Source organism: Ammospiza caudacuta, chromosome 17 (assembly GCF_027887145.1).
Source record: "Ammospiza caudacuta isolate bAmmCau1 chromosome 17, bAmmCau1.pri, whole genome shotgun sequence".
Lineage (NCBI taxonomy): Eukaryota > Metazoa > Chordata > Aves > Passeriformes > Passerellidae > Ammospiza > Ammospiza caudacuta.
The window spans coordinates 9,276,252-9,295,097 of NC_080609.1; the positions used below are offsets into that span (position 1 = coordinate 9,276,252).

The 18,846-nt window shown below is 42.5% G+C and overlaps 1 protein-coding gene across 1 annotated transcript in view; it reads left to right on the forward strand.

The window, feature by feature from the left end:
- The window catches only part of XYLT1 (xylosyltransferase 1), a 176,138-nt gene that overhangs the window by 123,516 nt on the left and 33,776 nt on the right, over nucleotides 1–18,846 (forward strand). The window contains exon 5 of the mRNA XM_058816084.1: nucleotides 10,113–10,193. Within this exon, the coding sequence (XP_058672067.1) occupies nucleotides 10,113–10,193 (81 nt within the window). The remainder of the gene's footprint in view (nucleotides 1–10,112; nucleotides 10,194–18,846) is intronic.

Sequence of the window (18,846 nt, forward strand, 5' to 3'; positions counted from 1 at the left end):
TGGCATGGAACTGGCCCAGGTGACAGCTGGGGGTGCTGCAGGGTCTCTGCTGTGGCAGGACAGCAGGGCTGCACCCCCAGACTGACAGACCCCACCAGGCAGAGCTCTGCCATCAGGAGCAGGGTGAAGGAGGTTTCTTTCTTCCCATTTTCTCGGAAGAAACTGAGCATTTTTAATTGTAATTGCTCAACAAGCATCAAACCATTTTTCAACAATTAGCAAATCGTTTTTCATATTGACTTGTACAAATAAAATTTCAGATGCACATGGGAATGTGTGAATTGGATGAAGTGAATGGTTGCTTTAAATCATATTTAATTTTAATTTCTCTTTTTGCACAAAACTCTTGATAATTTAATTTTAGAGATGGTGAAAAAAACTGCTGAATGTAAACCATGCAATGTAAAATATACACGGAATAAACAAACAAAAAGCTCCTATTCAGCCCAATATCTAGATTTTTTTCTTTTTATACAAAGTCTCACTAATTTGAGTAATGAACTTGATCATTTCTGAAGCTCACTCCACTTGCTTATTTAATCAGTGATTATTGTTTTCATCAAAATGAGATGTATCGTGTAGGCAGATGAGGTTCTACATGAATATGCAGCAGCAGAGAAATACTGGAAAAATACAAAGCAGTGAGCATCATTCTGTACCAAATAAAATCCCAGTGCTTTTATAAAGCTAAAATTATATCATGTTTACTTTTAATAATTAAATATCCTTGGGTATTAGCAGCTGGTTAGTCAAGTATTTCAGTGCTCTCTTTCTTCAGATGCTTTCCAGCAGATATTAAGTGAACTCAGATGTCTTTTTGAGATAAGATAATCTTGTCTTTCTTAACTCTTTGCAGTGCAGCATCCTCACAAGTGATATTCTGGGATCCATGGCCCATCAGGAGTTCCTGGCAGTTAAATGTGGGAATTCTCTGTCCTGATCCCTGCACTGGGGCAGTGATTGGAAATGGAATGGTTTGTTATTATAATAATAAGAGGCAGAGGCAACTTTGTGAAAAGCAAATTATCTTGGTAAATACTTTTCAGCAGCTTTAGAAGTCCTGTAGTAATTGGCAGCAGTTACATTTGCTGCCACTCTGACACAATATTGGGGCATTATGGACAGAAATGGTTGCTTGGGGAGTTTTCCTATGGAGAATTGCCTACCATGAGACAGGCAGGGGAAGACAGAACACCTCTCAGAGAGAGAGGAAAACTGTGCTGGTGTTCATCTATTTACATGGAACAACACCTTTTCACAGCCTCTAAACTGGGAAGCACCACAAACCCTTGTTATGATTTCCCACTCCCTATCCCAGGAACACAGAGCTGGGTTGATGCTCTGGCTTACACAAGCATAAACTGAGTGCACTGCACTGATTGTGGAGAATTACAGATATGAAAACAGAATAAAGTCCTTTGCATAGTGCTTATCAGTAGGAAAGAGGATTGAAAAAAAGGTTTTTTTTTTGTTGATTAAAGGATCTGCAAGAGGGAACTTGTCTCACTATTGAAGGTACTAAAAATATTTTAAGGAACAAAATATGGGTAATTTGTACTGCTTTCTTCAAATATGCACTTTGGGCATAAAGGGGATTTTCCAATATTTCTGTCACTCCACATGTTCTTTTCTAGTGAGAGAAAGCCCTTATTGTCATAAAAGTTTTTAAATAGAAAAATGCTGAAAAGGGAGGTTGTTTTTTTCCCTTACAGGATTAAAACTAAGTAAATAACCTCAATAAATTTAGCAATTCTGGGCATGAATCCTCTTTAGACATGTGTCTCAATGTAAATAGCAGTGTGTGTAGGTAACCTCTTCAGGTGCATGGCTGCTTCCTGCTCACTGTCCATCAAAATGATCATTTACGTCAACACTCAGCTTCCTTATTGATGGAAATGAAAAATGTGATAGACCTTTGACAATGTGATATTCAAACAGGCTTTCTGTGCCAAACTGTCAGCAGGTAGTTTGTGTTCATTAGCTCCACACTGCATTCAATCAGTCCTTACACTCTTAATAGAAAAAGGTTAAAAACATTCACATTTGGACTTGTTGGTGTCATCCACCAAATTGGTGCTTTTTTACCAAGAAAATCACAATTCTTTCCATTTATCCTGAGCACAGCTACCTTGGAAAGTTGCTGACTGTGGTGTCAGTGGCAGCTATTAGTGGAAGGCTGGCACCTTAGTTTGGGAAAGTGGCACTGGGGAATCTGTTTTAGTGATGGGTTTGGCAGAGCTGGATTTGATGATCTTAAAGGTCTTTTTCAAATCAAGCATTTCTGTGAGTCTATGTTTGGAGCTGACATAATGCTGAGTAATCATGTGATTCTATCAATGCTAAGCATTTTACAGCAGAGTGTAAGTTGAAGAGTCTAAACCCCACGTTGCTGTATTTTTTCTGAGCTGATTTGCATTATTTTAATTTCCACATTTGAATAATGGGAATGCCAGCAAGGCTTGATAAGCAGTTTTTGCCAGCACTGATAAAAATGAGCATTTTTTCCTGCAGTTCAAGTAAACTGACATCTCTTCTGAGTGTGTGGGAGAGGAATTTTGCTTTACTACAGTATATGCCTTTAACAAGTTTTCTAGCCCTTATCTAAGTTAGACACACATCACTGCCTTTACTTAAAAATATTTATTTGAAATAGGCATTTATAGGCCTTTCTAGCAAAGGCTATCTGTCAGGCACACAAATTCTGAGCTAGCAAGATGAAAAAATAAATAATGGCGGTGATATGCTGATGATTCATAAACTTAAATAAATAGAAAATTGTTTAACAAATCAGAGTGAAACATTCCCTTCCTTTTTAGCAAAATACCTCTGATCTGCATGCATCAATACCAGGTTATGTAGGGAATAAGTCATCCTGCACGTAGCCAATTTTCTGTGATTATTTTCATATCTACCAGGTCTTACACAGTTGCACATTTGGAGGGTACTTCAGAAGCTTTTGTTATTCAAGTATTTTTCAGTGCATTTGTTGTTGTTAAGCATACAAATAATCTAGACTTAGCAATTGCATACAATTAGATTTATGAAAGGAAAACTACTTTAATGTATTTTGTAGTTTTACTCTAAAATATAGTAACTTGCAACTTGTGGTGGCTTTAAAATGAGAGAAAAAGAGCTGCACATGAAATGGTACTACAGAGTAGTGTTTTTGTTATTTACTTTTTACTGCAGCAGCAGGGATGCTGAGAAAATGTCATTGTCACAGACAAATTAATTCCTGGGATCAATTCAAAGGTACTCCTGGGACTGAGGGCATTTTGTAAAAATGTTTTATAAACACCAGTGAGTTAAACATTGGTGAGTTGGTGACATATCTGTGGTGGAGATGGACAATCTGAGTTATGACTGGATTGGCCTGCCTGGAAAAGTCTCCTTAATAAATGTACTTGTGCCCCTAAGAGATCCAAGATGAGTTTAAGGACAGCTCTCAGCTCTTGACCTTGCTGTAATCCTTGCACATTCTGCTCTGGACACGAGGACATGTGGGCCCTGACCCATGAAGTAATTTATGACAATACAGTGGGAAAGTTGCATCATTTTGGGAGAGCTCCAAATGTGCTACAGTTCAGCACTCACTGTTCAGGGCTTCACCAGATCAGGGACACAGTGATTGCACCATTGCAGGGTGTATTTGATAAGGTCCTGGGGATTTTAAATGCTTGTGTTGAAATCGTGCTATAAAATAATTGGGAATTGAGTAATTTACTTTTTTCCCCGTGAATATTTAAAGAAAGTCAAAAGCGATGTTACAAAGTTTTAATGAGTGCATGTGGTGAGAATTTTATTATCATAAAAGCTGTAGGGTTTATCAGCTGATGCTGGGCTGCAGTTTTTCATTAGCCAAGGGCTTTTCAGGGTTTCATGGGATATGGCTGGAAAACATTCCAAACAAATGAATATTCCATTTTAAAAGAATAATGAGACATTGAGGGTTTTATAGACTCCAAAGTTTGCTAAACCAATATCTCTAATTAGATAGAGAAACTCTCTATAGAGTCTTTGCATCAACGGCAGCACACACAGCAAATGTTTTAAGCATTTACATATCAAACACTGCTGGCAGCGTTTTGGCAGCAGTCCAGAGCTGTAGGTAGTTTTAATCACATTTGTTCATTAATCCTTGGTGGAATTCTCTTATATGGTCTCTTTAGGATTTTCATTTAAGCATGTGCTGCTGCTTCTCAGCGGTGGGCTTATTTATTTATTTTATAAATATCATCTGAAGCCTTGAATTTATAGAAAATAGTATGTGGAGTGGCTCAGGAAGCAGACAGTGCAGTATATTCTATTTTCTCTCAGCAGATCTCCTTTGTAGCCAGGCATTTATGCACTCTCACTAGAAGAGGTTTATTCAGCAGTGTGCCATCCAAAAAAGACTTCCACTCTTTTCTGACTATGCAAGTTCCTTTCTTTTCCATAGGAAACAGAGAGTGGTTGAATGGGAGGCAGTAATTGAAACCACAGCCAAGATGAGTGTGTTGCTGATGGAATGTCCTGAGCATCACCCAGCACTGGCAGGGCTGAGGAGAGGAGCTCATCCCTTGTGATGAGAGATCAGTGCCTGCAGCACCCAAAGGCAGGAGGCTGACACTGAAATACTCAGGTGTGAATTCCCAGCCCAGCTCTGGTCTCCAAGTGCTCCAGCAGCTGAGCTGCTGAGGCAATAGTTTTCTTCCGTTATCTTGTTCCTCTGTTAAGCCTGACTTGAAAGACAAACCAAACCATTTAAGACAACACTGTTGTAAAAGCAGAGGTATTAACTGCCACCCAGAGCCCTCCTCATGCAGTTGGCCTCTGAAATCATATCTGCTGTTCTCATTTTTATAGTTTGTTTTATGAATGGCTGTTGTTCCAGGAATCAGCTTTGCTGAGAAAGGCCTGCCATGCTAATCCTTGTTCTGTGATGGATAGCAAAGGCTAAGTATAGCCTTCCCCTTTCTTTGCATTTGTAGATGGCAGACTCGTTGGGGTTTATTTTCTTACTTCAGCCTGGGTCAGGCTCTGCTGAGCCTCCCCTTGTGCTAAATTGCCTTTGGAGAGGCAGGAGGACTTGGGAGCACCAGTAAGAGGGTCAGTCTCTCCATCCAGGGTCTGAAAGGTGAACATGCAAATCTTTTCCCACATTCTTCTCATGCTGCATTTGTGTGGTTGATCATCCTGCTGTAAGTGTTCCAGGAGGAGGGTTTGTAGGTTTTTGCTATTTTCTATTGAATCATTTGTCTGCTGCATCCTTTTGTAAGGCGATATGCCGTGCCCAGATGTGTGCAAACTGGAGGGACCAGAGCAGGTCAGGATCCCTGTCTGGAGTGGGAGATGCTCTGAGTGCTGCTGTGGCCCAGCAGAAGCTTTCAGAGTGCGCTGGGTGCTGTGCAGGTGTGTGCAGCAATTGGCAGAACCCCTTCCCTGTCTCCTGGGCTGCTCCCCTGCCTCCCCAGCTCCTGTGTGCCCTGCAGTGCTGCAGGGCCTGGGCAGCCAGGCTGAGCACAGAGGGATGGCCCCGGCCAGGAACAGCCAGGTGAGCAACTCTGCTGAAGGAATTCTCCTGCCACGGGGCTGGGTGTGATGGCATGCCCTAACACTCTGCAATACTGCCTTAATGAATATGAAATTAATAACTCCCTGCAATCAGGGAGCTCAAGTATCACTGTAAGAATTTATTGGAAAGAAGGTAGCAGAATTTAAGGTGTTCAGTTCTTCCACTTTCAGGCTCTTGTGTGCACATCTGCATGTTTAGCTGTGTTTAGCCTATATTAACCATTAATATCACTCTGAATAGGTGAGTTTGCCCCATAATTCCAGGGTTTTTTTTCTCTGCAGTCTTTTCCTTCTGTATAAACAGTTTGATGGCAAAGAGCTGCTGGGGTTGCTGTAGGTCTGGGCTCTGTGGGGCTGTGCCTTCACACAGTCACAGAGTCCTGGGAAAGGAAGCTGTGGGCATGAGTCAGGCAGGAACGAGTGGAAACACCAAAGCTTTGGGCACTGGGAGAACTTGTAAAAGTTTTGACTTATCTCTTTCTAACTGTATGTTTGCCTTCATTATCCCTGCTTCAGAGGCCATTCATTGCTGCTTCAAACCACATTAGCCTCCTTGCCCTATTCTCCCAAACACTTTTGCCCCTATATATTAATTTTTTGCCTGCTTTTGTAATCCCTGCCTGCCTCTCCAGCACCCCACACCAGGCAGAGCTACTGCTGTGTTTGCTGCCACCACTGCTCACCATGGCCAGGGCTAATCCCCTCCCTGCACTAACTCCTCCTGTGAAGCAGCCAGCAGACTTGCCATTAGATAGCCCTAAATTAATCAAGATGAATAATTAATAAACTGAGAGCAGCTCTCTTTCCTTCATCTGATTCCTACACGGAATCAAACCATCTTGTTTCCATACCTGTGTGCTGCCAAAAGATTCTGAACTTTTGATCTAACTTAGCCAAATTGTTATTAACTTGGATAGGTTTTGACATATTAATAACCCCATTGAAGTGCCTGCTGTTCCCTACATCCTTCAAGATGTCCATGTGTTAAAGAACCTTGCTGAATCAGAACATTTCTATTAACCATCACTATCCTCCAAAAGTAATAATATCTTGATTTCCTTTTCTCATATTCTCCAAAGGCTTTCCTAATCTGTTTTCACAGCTGCAGACTGAGGGCATCTCTGCTCTTTGCTTGGATTAGTCACTGGGGTTGGAGGGTTTGCTTAAACCCAGCTAGACCAGCACTGCCTCTTGCCCACAGGGTCTGGCTGTGGTTGTGTGCAGGGACTGCTCTGCACAGACAATGCAAACACAAAGTCACTGCTTCTCCTCCAGCTGTTCATTTCAATCCCCAGTGTATAGGCCATATTCTGAAATTATTGCCTTGCTCAGCAGGTGCTTGCTGAGTGCCTGGTTTGCCTGCTCTCACCCTGGGACACCTCAGTCCCAGGCCAGGCTGCTCATGAGGAAACCCTGGTAGCAGACTTTGCTTTGCTTTGGCAATATCTTCTGAATTTCCTTCTGGATATAGGACTCACCTGTTTCTCTCCCTTAGACCTGTAACTCTCAACTTGGCCTAACCCCAAGCAGGGTCCCAGCCTGGGGCTCAGTCACTCCCCAGCTGAGCAGTGCCAGGGGCTGAGTCCCTTTTGCAGCCTCCCTGCCTGCCCATGTGAGTGCTGCCATCCCTGAGCCCAGCCCTGCAGGCCGGGCTGAGCTTTGCTGAGTGGGCACAGTGCCCCTGTCACCCCTGCTGCAGGAGGGGGCTGTAGTACCTCACCAAGGTTCTGGAGAAGATGGGCACCCCCATCCCAGCTGGCAGACCTGCCCTTGCTGAGCCCCAAATCAGCATCAGTGAACTCAAACATGCTTTGTTTCCCATCACTCTTATTCCCTTGTCATCTTCTCGTGGCAGCCCACACACACACACACACACACACACACACACACACACACACACACAAGCTTTCTCCACTCCTGGAGTTCACTGGAGGATTCATTTTGCATTTCTCCCTGTGTGCTGCACACCTGAAATGCCCATTTTCTCTCAGCCTCTCTACACTCACACCATGCTCCTCCCTGACAGTGATACAGGTACCCAGCTGAGTAATCCTTCTCCCTGGTGCCTTGCCCTCCAAGTGAGTTTAACTGCAAAAGGAAACAGAAGTGAGAGCTGTGTGGATGCATCCATCAGGCCCAGCCTCAGGCACCAACTGCAGAAGGGCTTTTTCCTCACTCTGTATTCGTGCTGTGTTACCCTGGGGAAACTGATAGGAATGTGATATGTAATATCAGTGTATTTTTAATCAGTAGCATGAACTACCCTCCCTCTCCACATGACTTTATTTCCTTCTTAGGAAGGCTCTGTTGCACTTGTTACCTTCTGTTTTACCATGATAGTTAGTAAAACATTTTGTGCCAAATTTATGCTCAGTGAATTATCCCTGAAATTTGTGGAGCTACGGCAGAATTTAATTTGGCAGTGTGGAGTTGCTGTTGCTCCCAGTGATGTCTTCAGCTGAAAATCTCAGCTTTTGATTGCCTTACTTAGAGAAAAAGCAGGCCCACGTCTCCATCCTTGTCCAAAGGAGTGCCAGAGGCACTGGAAATAGCCTGTGCCAGAGGCATTTAGGAAATCTGCCCCTCAAGGCAAAGGTTTCTGAAAGGTGAGGAGGGTTTGAACAAAAATGCATTAACATCGATGGTGTGTTCAATACCTTTGATTTTCTCTTTAATGTCTTCTGATGGAATAAGTCAAAGGTGATGTGCAGCATCCTCATGATGTTGGGGCCAGAAGGAGCACTTTGAATGAAAGCTTAATAGAAATTCAGTGTGGTGCCATGCTGAGCATAGAATTGGTTGACTGCATAAATCTAAATGTCAATTAACTAGAAAGTGTTACCAAATGGACCTATGATGTTTTAGTTCCATGTTGTCAACACATAAAACGAAGCATATTAATTGATAAGGAGTAAAACTCTGTATGAGTTCATTAAAACAAAAAATTAAAAATATTCAAAGTAGGACCAAGATACCTCCAGTGTTTTGAAGAAGAGAGAAAAGGTCAATTATTGATTACTTTGAGAGCTAAGCATCATTTGGACATTTATAAGAATTACTTAAAAGCTGAGAGAGAAGCAATGAGAAGTTTGTGTGGCAGCCCCAAGTCCTGATACACTTGGTAGAGTACTGCTGAATAGCAAAATACAGGTTGGTGAGCAATCTAGAAAGGATGATGTTTTATTGAGTGGTGTGGATTGTTACTTTGGTTGATTTGATTTTTATCCTGTAAGGAAATTAAAGCTCAAGCACTTCCAAGCTTGATTATATTTCTAAAGATCATCTTTGCATGCCAGCTTTTGCCTAGAAAGTCACCCGAAGATGTCAGCCATTGAAACCATTTCATGTGGAAGCATTGCTAAGTAAATTCACTAAATGCCTATTCATCCCAGTAAGATGGAGAGTCAGTGGAGCAGCAAATGTGAAAATCTGCACAGCTTACTACACAGAAAGCAGTTTCTGAGTTTGCCCAATTGAGATGCAGAGTCTGAGCCTGGGAGGTGCTGCAGCTCACAGGAGTAAAGGAGGTGGATCTCAGGGCCCTGTCTGTGAGGATGCTTGCTTGACAGATAATTCATTTGGTCTAGATAATATCAATGAGATTATGAACATAGTTTACTTGGCTGATAACATTTCCAGGTTGTTGCAGCCTGACCCCAGCAGTTAAACACATTTTGTGCAGTTAAACACATTCAGGTTTAACTTGGTTTTCTGTGGCTTATAATAATGAAATGTTTTCAAAATACAGTAATATTGACACCTCTTTTATCTTGAGTCTTTCTGCTGCCAACTTCATTACAGACCATTGCTTAAATGGTGTTGTATCCATAAGGTTGTGGATTCAAATGCAATTCAGGAGATTAAGATCTTTTTAATGTGATTTATTCAATTTTCCTAAACATGCTGACCTAGATAAATAGAGAATATTTTTGCTCCATTGTTAAAGAAAGAGCAGACCACAAAAGCTCTCTAGTGTAAATACATTCTTGGACATGTCAGCTGAAATTTTGAAAATGCTGGTGTCAGATTGCCTGTCATACTAATCGGAATTAACCTTCTAAATTCCTTTGTTCCTGTTGATTATACTGCCTTTTTTACATCAAAATTCTCTGTGTTATGCATTCCAACCTTGGCCTCTTCTGTATTACACAATAAAAACAAATAAAGTGCCAATAGATGCTGAACCAAACTCCCTAGGAAATATCTAGCAAAGCATGTAAAATGGAACTATCAGTGCAGTCGTCTTGTAGCTCGATTTTCATACTTAAGAAGTGTTGAGCAGTATTACTTCATGCACACTCTGTTATAGAGCTTAAAATACCTGCCAAGGGTTGATAAGAAATTTGTTAAGGTGTAATAAAGCTGTGCTTCCTTCCAAGTATGCTTTCCTGAGCAGAGGGGGTCACTGAAGTTTAGCAGCAGGATGAAAGTATTTTTTGGAACCACCTCCTTCAGAATCTGAGAATGGTCCCTAAATGAGAACAAGAAATTAATAAATGGCTCTGGACACAGTGGTTTTCACAGTGTAATTTGTGCCCCTTTTGTTCTTTCTCTCACAGGACAAATGATCAACTCGTGGCATTCCTGTCCAGATACCGAGACATGAACTTCTTGAAATCCCATGGCAGGGACAATGCAAGGTGAGCTGGCCCTTTCCTCACCTTCATTTAACCAGACCGCTGAGAATTATTGTATGGGGACAGTTTCCAGCATCACCTGATTGAAGAAATCCCTAGTCCAGGAAAGAGACATGAATGAGGAGGAAACCCTTTTCTGATGGTTGTTTCTTGGACAGAGTGACTCCTTCCCAGAGTCAGAGGTGCTTTTGTGGGGAGAGAGGCTCTGAGCATTCTGATGTGGCATCCCCCTGTGGACTCAGCACAGATTGATGTTTTGTGAGCAAGTGGCAATTTTTTACACCCCAGCACTGACCTGGTGGCCCCAGGTGAGCAAGGCTGGGTTAGCTGAGCTCTGCAGCACAGCCTGGCACAGGCACAGCCCCAGCTATGGGAGCCTGTGGCAGCCTGCAATGCCACTAAGAGTGAGGGTGGTGGCTGGAGCTGGTCACAGTCTACCAAAGTTTGGATCAAAATCCTTCTTCAACCACCCTGCACAAGTCTTGGAGAAGGAATGTGCTGTGTTTCCCACCACTCATCAGTAGTACTTGAACTTTCCATTGTGGTTTGGGGGAGCAGCAGTGACCAAACAGCATCTTCCAAAGGCTTTAACAACATCTGCAGATGAAAGAAGTTTCCCATCTAACTGCAGTGGTCCTGTTTTCCTCTTTATTCATAGTTTTGCTGTTCCTCCTTTTTGCTGGTTTTGTACCATAACAGCAGTCCTGCTGCACTTCCAGCAACTCCATATGCTGGGCCCCAGTGGCTTTGCATCTAAAAATATTATTTTATTCTGCTTGGGTCACTAGGTCTTCCCTTTATTCTGTAAAATGTCAAGTGTACCCAGAGAATGTGACACACCGAGTCATGTGTTCAGCACAGCGATGGCAGAATAACTCACAAGTCTCTCTCTCTTCTTGGCCATTCTTACTTTTGTCACCAGATTTATCAATTCTGTCATGTTCCTGTTTAAATTAAGTCCTCACGAGCATTCATCTTGTGCATGCACAAATTCTATAGCAGGTAGTAAAAAATAATCCTGTGAGGAGTCATATTTAAAGCCAAGTCAACAGTTTTCACAGGAGAGTCTCTGGTTTGGGAAATGCAGTGTCAGAGTGATTGGCAGACTCAGCTGTAGCTGGCAATAGTGATGGACAGCAGAGTTAGTGGAGAAAAGAGCAGAGAAAGAGCCAGGAAAATGCAGTTGGTTTCTTGCCTCCTTGCTCCTCTGGTGCTCCTGAGTCTTCTCAAATTCCCTGAGCTGGCAAAGGAAAATAACTAATGGGTTATGACACACCAACATCAGGCTGGTTCAACCATGCCAACTTCAACTGGATCAGAACAATTTAAATCAATTAAACACACTAAGCCGGTATTAATTTAATAATGAAATGAGCAAATGTGCCACTTGTCCTTCCATCACAGGAATAGCAAACTGATTTAGTAGTTCAATGGTTTTCTTTGTATAAACAGCTAAATACCTTTTAGCTTATTACAACATGTCACTGTGTTTTAATTTTTTCCCTGGATTTCTACCATCAATTCCCTGTGCATCAGGGAACATGATCTGGGACATGAGTGCAGCTTTGCCCTCCCTGTCTGCCATGGCTCCCTAATCCCTGAGTCCCATAAGTGCTCCCACTGCTGACCACTGGATGAATGGATCCTTTCACATTACCCCTTGGCACATCCCCAAATTTTCTGTCAGAGAGGTAGAGTGGCTTCCCTCCTCCTGCACAGCCCAGGCAGCTGCAGACACACTCAAGCCAGCAGCTGCAAACACCTCTGAGCAGTGCTGGTTTTGCATAAAAATCCATTCCATTGTTTCCAAAAGCTGATCAAAAAGTAATTATCCCCTGTTTGTATTGTGGGTGAATTTCCAGCTCCACATCCACCTGTTGAGAGAGAAATATCTAAAGTGAAGATTTCTAGTCTGATATTTCATGTTTAGTGCTCGAGTGACTCAGTCTTGACTGAGCTGGTCAGTGAACCCTCTGCTCTCCCATCTGACACAGTTCCTGACTTTCACTGAGTGCCCAGGTGTGTAGGCTGTGCTCACACCAGCCAGGTTTATCCCTGCAGTCACAGTGGGGAACTCCTCTGGGCTGAAATGCCTCCTGCCAGCTCAGGCAGGTGAGCCCCACCTGGGCTGTCACCGTGTCCTGCAGCCAGTGTCCCCAGGGAGCACAAGGGTGCAGTGCTGCTGCTTTGCAATGTTCTCCCAACCTCTTGTGGCCTTTGCCTGGGGAATTTCCACAGCTAAACTCAGTGATTTGCTCAATGTGAGAATAAGGGATGGGGGTTTTTTTTTCCTACTAATTTTTCCAGTTTTTAAATTTTGCTCTTTCCTTTGTCCTGTCACAGCCCAGGGGAAAAGAAATACCCCATGAAGAGAATGGCATGGCCAAGAGCTTAGTAAGGTCTGGAAGAGAAGCAACAGCCTCAAGGGTTGGCAGCAAAAAGTTAAGAAAATAAAAAAATAAAAGACAGCTTTTAGAACACAGGCCAGTGTCCATTTTATTGGGCAATAAAGCTCCCTTTGGATATCCTATCTCAAAACACACTGGAACAGAATTTTTTGTTTAAAACAAGGAATTGAAGCCACAATAAGGGAGAGGCCACTGGCCTGTACTGGCTGCTGCCCCGTGTACAATAATGATTCAGCTGGTCCAAGGTGTTTTTCTCAAAACATGGGAACTGCTAATACAGGAGCACAGCATCTAAACATAATTGAAAGCAATGTATAATCCTTGCTGATACTTTTAATTTTAATTTGTGGATGAATAATGGCACCTAATCAATAAGCTTTTCAAGTCTGCCTTGTAAACAACTGAAAACTCTTAATTTTAAGTCATCATAGCCTTTGGATCATACAACAGAGAAAGATTAGAAGTGCCATCTCCAACCTGAAATGCTTGCACAGCTCAATTACAGTGTACTTTGCATTCAAGCCATGTTCACAATCAGTGCTTGTTTTACTGCCAAATAAGGAGAGAAATCAGGCTTCCTTTTATAGAGTTAAGTTTTCTTTTAGTTATGCCAAAGTCATGAAAAAGTGCATCACTCTGATTTTCCTTTAGTGGCTTCAGCAAAGAGAATGGACATGAAAATGGCTCCTTCACTCAGCTGGAGGCATTATTTCCTGACAGAGGTGGATGTATGAAATGAAATTGCACACAGTGGCTGGAGTTGTTACATAGTGCTTAGTGGGCAACACATTTCCTCCTATTTTCAGTGTCTTAGACTATTAAAAGCAAGTGAATAACCTGGTAGTTGTATAAGCTATTGCAATTTGGAATAGCAGAGGATTTTTTCTTTTTTGGCAGGAGCAGCACCTGGATGATTATAAAACATTAAGACAGTCAAATGTGACATCTTCAGTGGCAGGCAGGAAGAGGGGAGGGTTTGTATAGAAACCTTTCCTCAGCAGTCATTTGGGAAACACTGTAAACATGCTGAGAAGGCTGGATGCTGTTAGATCTTAGAGAAATCTTGAGCTCATAGGCAAAATACAAACAGCTAAAGAAAAGACCCTTAAAATTTTGGTATGTGTCCCCATTTTCTTCTGCTGATTTTTTTCTCCTCATTACTGCTGTTTTTGCAGTTGTGTTGTCCTGTTTCTGGGTTCCAGGTAATTTTAGAGGTGTTGGTGACCTGTATCAAAGGGCATCGCAATCCCATCCCAGCTCTCAGAGGCTGGAGAAACCTCAGCTGCCAAAGGACTGGGGCAGGTTCCCAAACTCTGCACTGCTGGCACACATCTGTTTCACCCCATTTCAGACATGCCTTTGTGCCTCAGTGGCACAGGGTGTTTGTTGGTGTGCTGTGCATGGCATTGATGGGGGTTTGGTGGTCAGTTAGAAAATGAATCTTACAGTAAACACTGCTGTGTATTGCACTGCTGAATTACCCAAACACGAGGGGAAAGAATGGATTAATTGTCACTGCTGTTGGAGTAGCCTAACCACACGTCCTAGCAGCACTCACACTGCTGCTCATGTCACATATTTGGTGGTTCCTTTGGCACAAATCACCCTCAGCCTCATACTTTTTTTGCTAAATTTTTTAGAACACTTGAGTATTCCGGAGCACATGGACTGAGATCTATTTTTTGCTTGGAAGTAGTTCAGCACAACAGTTGCATGAGAAGTGTACTGACTGAAATAGCAACATGCATCTTCTCTGCAAAGAGGCTGCACTTTGAAAATTTAGACATTACAGCTAACTTTCAAATGTTCTTAGTGTTTTATGCTAAGCATTAGGGGAGCCATAAAGCCTTTACAGCTTCAGCTTGACAATTCACCTCCTTGTAGGGCTTTTATTTCTGCTCAGTTTTGGAAAACAGAGCTCTAAGCTGTCAGTGCAAAGAGAAACAAAAGCAGCCATATGTCTTGACGTGGGACTAAGCAGGATGTTCTTTGTTCTTAGTGTATACAGCAAGGTCATCTGCTGGTTCAGGAAGGTGCTTCCAGTGAGGAGGTTTGAAGTAGTAGCCATCCTTTATGGGGCAAGGACAGAATTAGGAAGGAGGTGGAAATTGAGATACTGGTAAAATAATCAGGAATCTTATTGCTATCTAAGAACATTGAGCAGCACACTTCATTTTCAGCCCTGTCATCTGAGGCATTTTATAAAATGGTTATGATAGGAAACACCATTTGAAGGGGCACAGATGTTGTTGGCCCTGGTGTCCCCAAAGGTCAGTGGCCTGATTTGGTAGCTTGAAAACCTTTATAGAAGGGACTCACATTTGCCCTCAGTCACTAGAAAGGAGGTGAGGAGACAAGAAACCTTCCAGAGAAGACATTTATTGGAGACAAACAGATGGTAAAATGTCAGGTTTAATATCATTGAGTCTGTCTGTGGTGGGTTCATGCTGCATTCTGCATACTATAATTTGCAGTTTTGCTTATTTAATATAAAAAGAAACAGAAACATTTGAGTTATGGCCTCCCTTATGGTGAGAGGAAGCCATTTCATTTTTGATCTTCTGAAAGCTGTTTTGGTATTGCTTAAAAGATACTGTGTAAGTGAAGAGTGGGGTAAAGAAACCCACAGGGAAGTGTTTTAAAGTCTCTCTTGAGCTTTATGCTCCCAAGGAAATGCATGGAATTGTTGACAAAACAAGGCAATTCCTAGTAGAGTCATTACTGCAAAAAATAGACTTTGCAAGTTTCCTACAACTAAAGAATTTCACAGGGTTTTTCATTTTGCTCCCTGGCCTGCAGCATTAAAATATTGAGAAACATTGAGGCTTTTTAAGACTTTCTCTGAGACAGAGACTTCTCCTTTGAAAGAGAGAAAGTGGAAAGAAAAGCTTTTCAAAACCAGTGGAAGTTAATGTGTAGAAAAAGGCAGAGAAGAAGAAAGAATCAGGAGAAATTTCTTCTAAAGAGAATGCAAAGATGTGCTAGGACTAAAGCAGTAAATGGGTATTCTGGGAAGACTGCATATGAAAGAAGCAGAAACATATTATATAGCATATGAGGCGCCTATTGTAAGCTTGAAAAGTCTAATCATGTCCATATAGAGATAGAATAATGACCAGATAAATGTGTGTATTCATCAGCTTTCAACAGTATCTCATGTGGAATACCCTAAGTGCCATGGCTGCTTGGCTTCCATAAAGATCTCACTGGTTGAGAAGGGACACATTGAACGTAATATTTCAGGCTGAACTTGTGTCTTGAAAGAGATATTCAAATTGCTGTACCATTTTTGCTGCACTGTAAATGATCTAAACTTTTATTGCCCAGCGTGTGTGGCAGCAGTAGTCTGCCCCAGGTTTAACTGCACTCTGAACATAAAAGTGTTTAACACACCTTGAAAACATGGACTGCCAAAAAATCCTTCCAGTGGAGCTCCTTGTTCCCATCACTTGTGTCAGTGCGTCAGGGGGTAGGATGGTCAGGATGGACAGAGACCAGAGATCTCTGCAGCCAGGGCTGGCACTTGGGGTTTATTGCAAAGGGCCTGGGTGCAGGGCCCTGCTGGGATTTGGGGTTTACTGCAGAGGGCCTGGGTGCAGGGCCCTGCTGGGATTTGGGGTTTATTGCAAAGGGCCTGGGTGCAGGGCCCTGCTGGGATTTGGGGTTTATTGCAGAGGGCCTGGGTGCAGGGCCCTGCTGGGATTTGGGGTTTACTGCAGAGGGCCTGGGTGCAGGGCCCTGCTGGGATTTGGGGTTTATTGCAAAGGGCCTGGGTGCAGGGCCCTGCTGGGATTTGGGGTTTATTGCAGAGGGCCTGGGTGCAGGGCCCTGCTGGGATTTGGGGTTTATTGCACAGGGCCTGGGTGCAGGGCCCTGCTGGGATTTGGGGTTTATTGCAAAGGGCCTGGGTGCAGGGCCCTGCTGGGACCTGCAGCCACAGCTCAGAGCAGGCCCGAGAGAAGAGAGGGGGAGAGAGGATGAGAGGGTGAGAGAGTAAGGGAGTAAAAAAGGAAAGAGAGTAAAAGGGTAAGAGCTTAAAAGGGTAAGAGAGTAAAAGGGGTAGAGAGCAAGGTTCCTGTTACAATACAATAAATCTTCTTCTTTGTTGAATATTCTAATTCTCACTAACCAATCTAGTACAATATACAAGTCCTATAGAATTTACATACAGCCTATAAGAATCACTACATTACCACTCTGTGTTACATTTTAAACCCTAAAATCTCCTCTTTGGGCCCCTTCTGCCAAGCTGTAGGGTCTGCTCTGACTCTTGGAGCTGTCTGCAAGCAGAGGGAATTGTTTCATCAAAAGGGGATTACCTTCAGCTGGCCACACCATTGTTTTCCAGTTGTTCACTAACTGAGGTATCTCAAAGCTTGCTTTCATTTCAATCTCACTTATAGTTTCTATATTCTTAAAATCTTTTGCCAGGCAATCATATTTATAAGGCTTTCCTGTTTCATCTTCCCCAACAACTTGCACTTCAGCTTCTGCCACAGAAACTCCAGGAGCATCTCTGAGCTCTGGCTCCCTTTTGGTGGCTGTGTCACCTGGGTGTCCTTCTCTGAAGCCCATCCTTGTGCTCCCATTGCAGCTGTGCCCTTCCAGTGCAGCTGTGCCCTGCCCATGGCTCTGCTGTGGCCCATGCAGGGATACAGGTGACAAACACTGATCACATTGAGAGTGACATTTCCTTGTGTTCCTTGGTAACTCCTGAGCGTTTAGCACAGTGGGCAAAACTGCTAAAAGCATTTCAATTTGTGTGCTTATTTATGGCTTTGGCTTTTGCTCCTGAAATAAGCCCAATCAATAAATAAGCCCAATCTTACTAAAGCAAATTCAGTCAAGAGAGAAATCCTTTCTGATATTGTTGATTTTTTTTTTTCTGCATTGTCATTAAAGCTTTGGGGGATTGTTGAGATAGTAATGTGTTTACTTTATGTGTTTCCCTTACCCTGAGTGAGGGAATTAACAAAAGATAAGAATTCTCCTCTCGTAACATTTTTGACCTCATAGCAATTGCATTTAGGATGTCACAGTTAAAGCACATGAAAAGCAAGTTACAATTATTCTTTCTCTTCCATCATTTCTGTCTGTACTGAGAGTTATTTTCAAGGCTTTTTGAAACAGCAGGAATTGTTTGTTCTGTGCTTTCCACACGATGCCTGTCACACTGGGTAGAAATCTTCCTCATCTTGACAGACTAAGTAGGTGCTATTTCTGTTTGACACTGTTCCCCTTTTCAAGCTTCACCTCCATTTTGGGAGTGGGAGATCAGCCCTGGAGGCTTTCAGCATGACAGGAAGGTCTCAGGAAACACACTGCAACATCCTATCCTTCAAAAAACAGATGAATAGCTGGTACCATATAGACATTGTGTTTACATAGCCAATTGTTAATTATTTCAGATGTAAATATTGTTTAACCCTTGGTAGAATAGAGTTACTCATGGAAATGGAGTGAAACCAGGGTCAGCTGGACTCAGCATACTCAGTGAGGCCAGGATTTCTGCCCTGAGCAGGCAGGGAATGATTCTGCCCAGCACAGGTTGGGGATTCATCAATCTGCTTATTATAAAGAATTTTTCAGTGCCTGGTTTATGGAGATGTGTGGTAGCCTAGAGATTGCTCACAAATTACTTCTTGCAACTGCTACACTCAAATTGTCAAATTATTGTTCAGTGCTTTCTAGCTGGTCACTTAAACTGCAAATTACTGTTTTGTGCTTCCCAACTGATTGACTCTGGTCAGTGTTTCCAGGGTGGCTGTGCAAACACTGCCAGCAAGTGACTCTCACATTTCTCATCTGTAAAAATATTTACTTGACTTTTGCACTGAAATGGACTTTCTTCCTCAAATTTTCTTCTAAAGACAACGAAAAGAAGAGCAAATAAAGTCAAAGCATGTGGAGCTTGTCCATATACACTCAGGGAAACATGGACATGATGCTAGTGGAGCTCCTGGCTCTACAGATTTTTGCTTTGACATTGACATTGGCTTTTGACTTGTGAGGAATTGTTTTGCTGGAGTTTTGTAACTTTTATTCACAGTTCTTATTCTTAAATCCTGAATAATGATGGGGTCCTGGGTAGGTGCACCTGGTTAACAGTGAAATGTCAATGGGAGGTTCTTTAGGCAAGAGGCCAGAAACAGGAAACATTTAGGAAGAAACGTTTTCACCATAAAAAAATGTATTCTTTCCAGAAAAAACCTTTTAGTGATAAAATTACTGGTAAATGGCATTTAGCA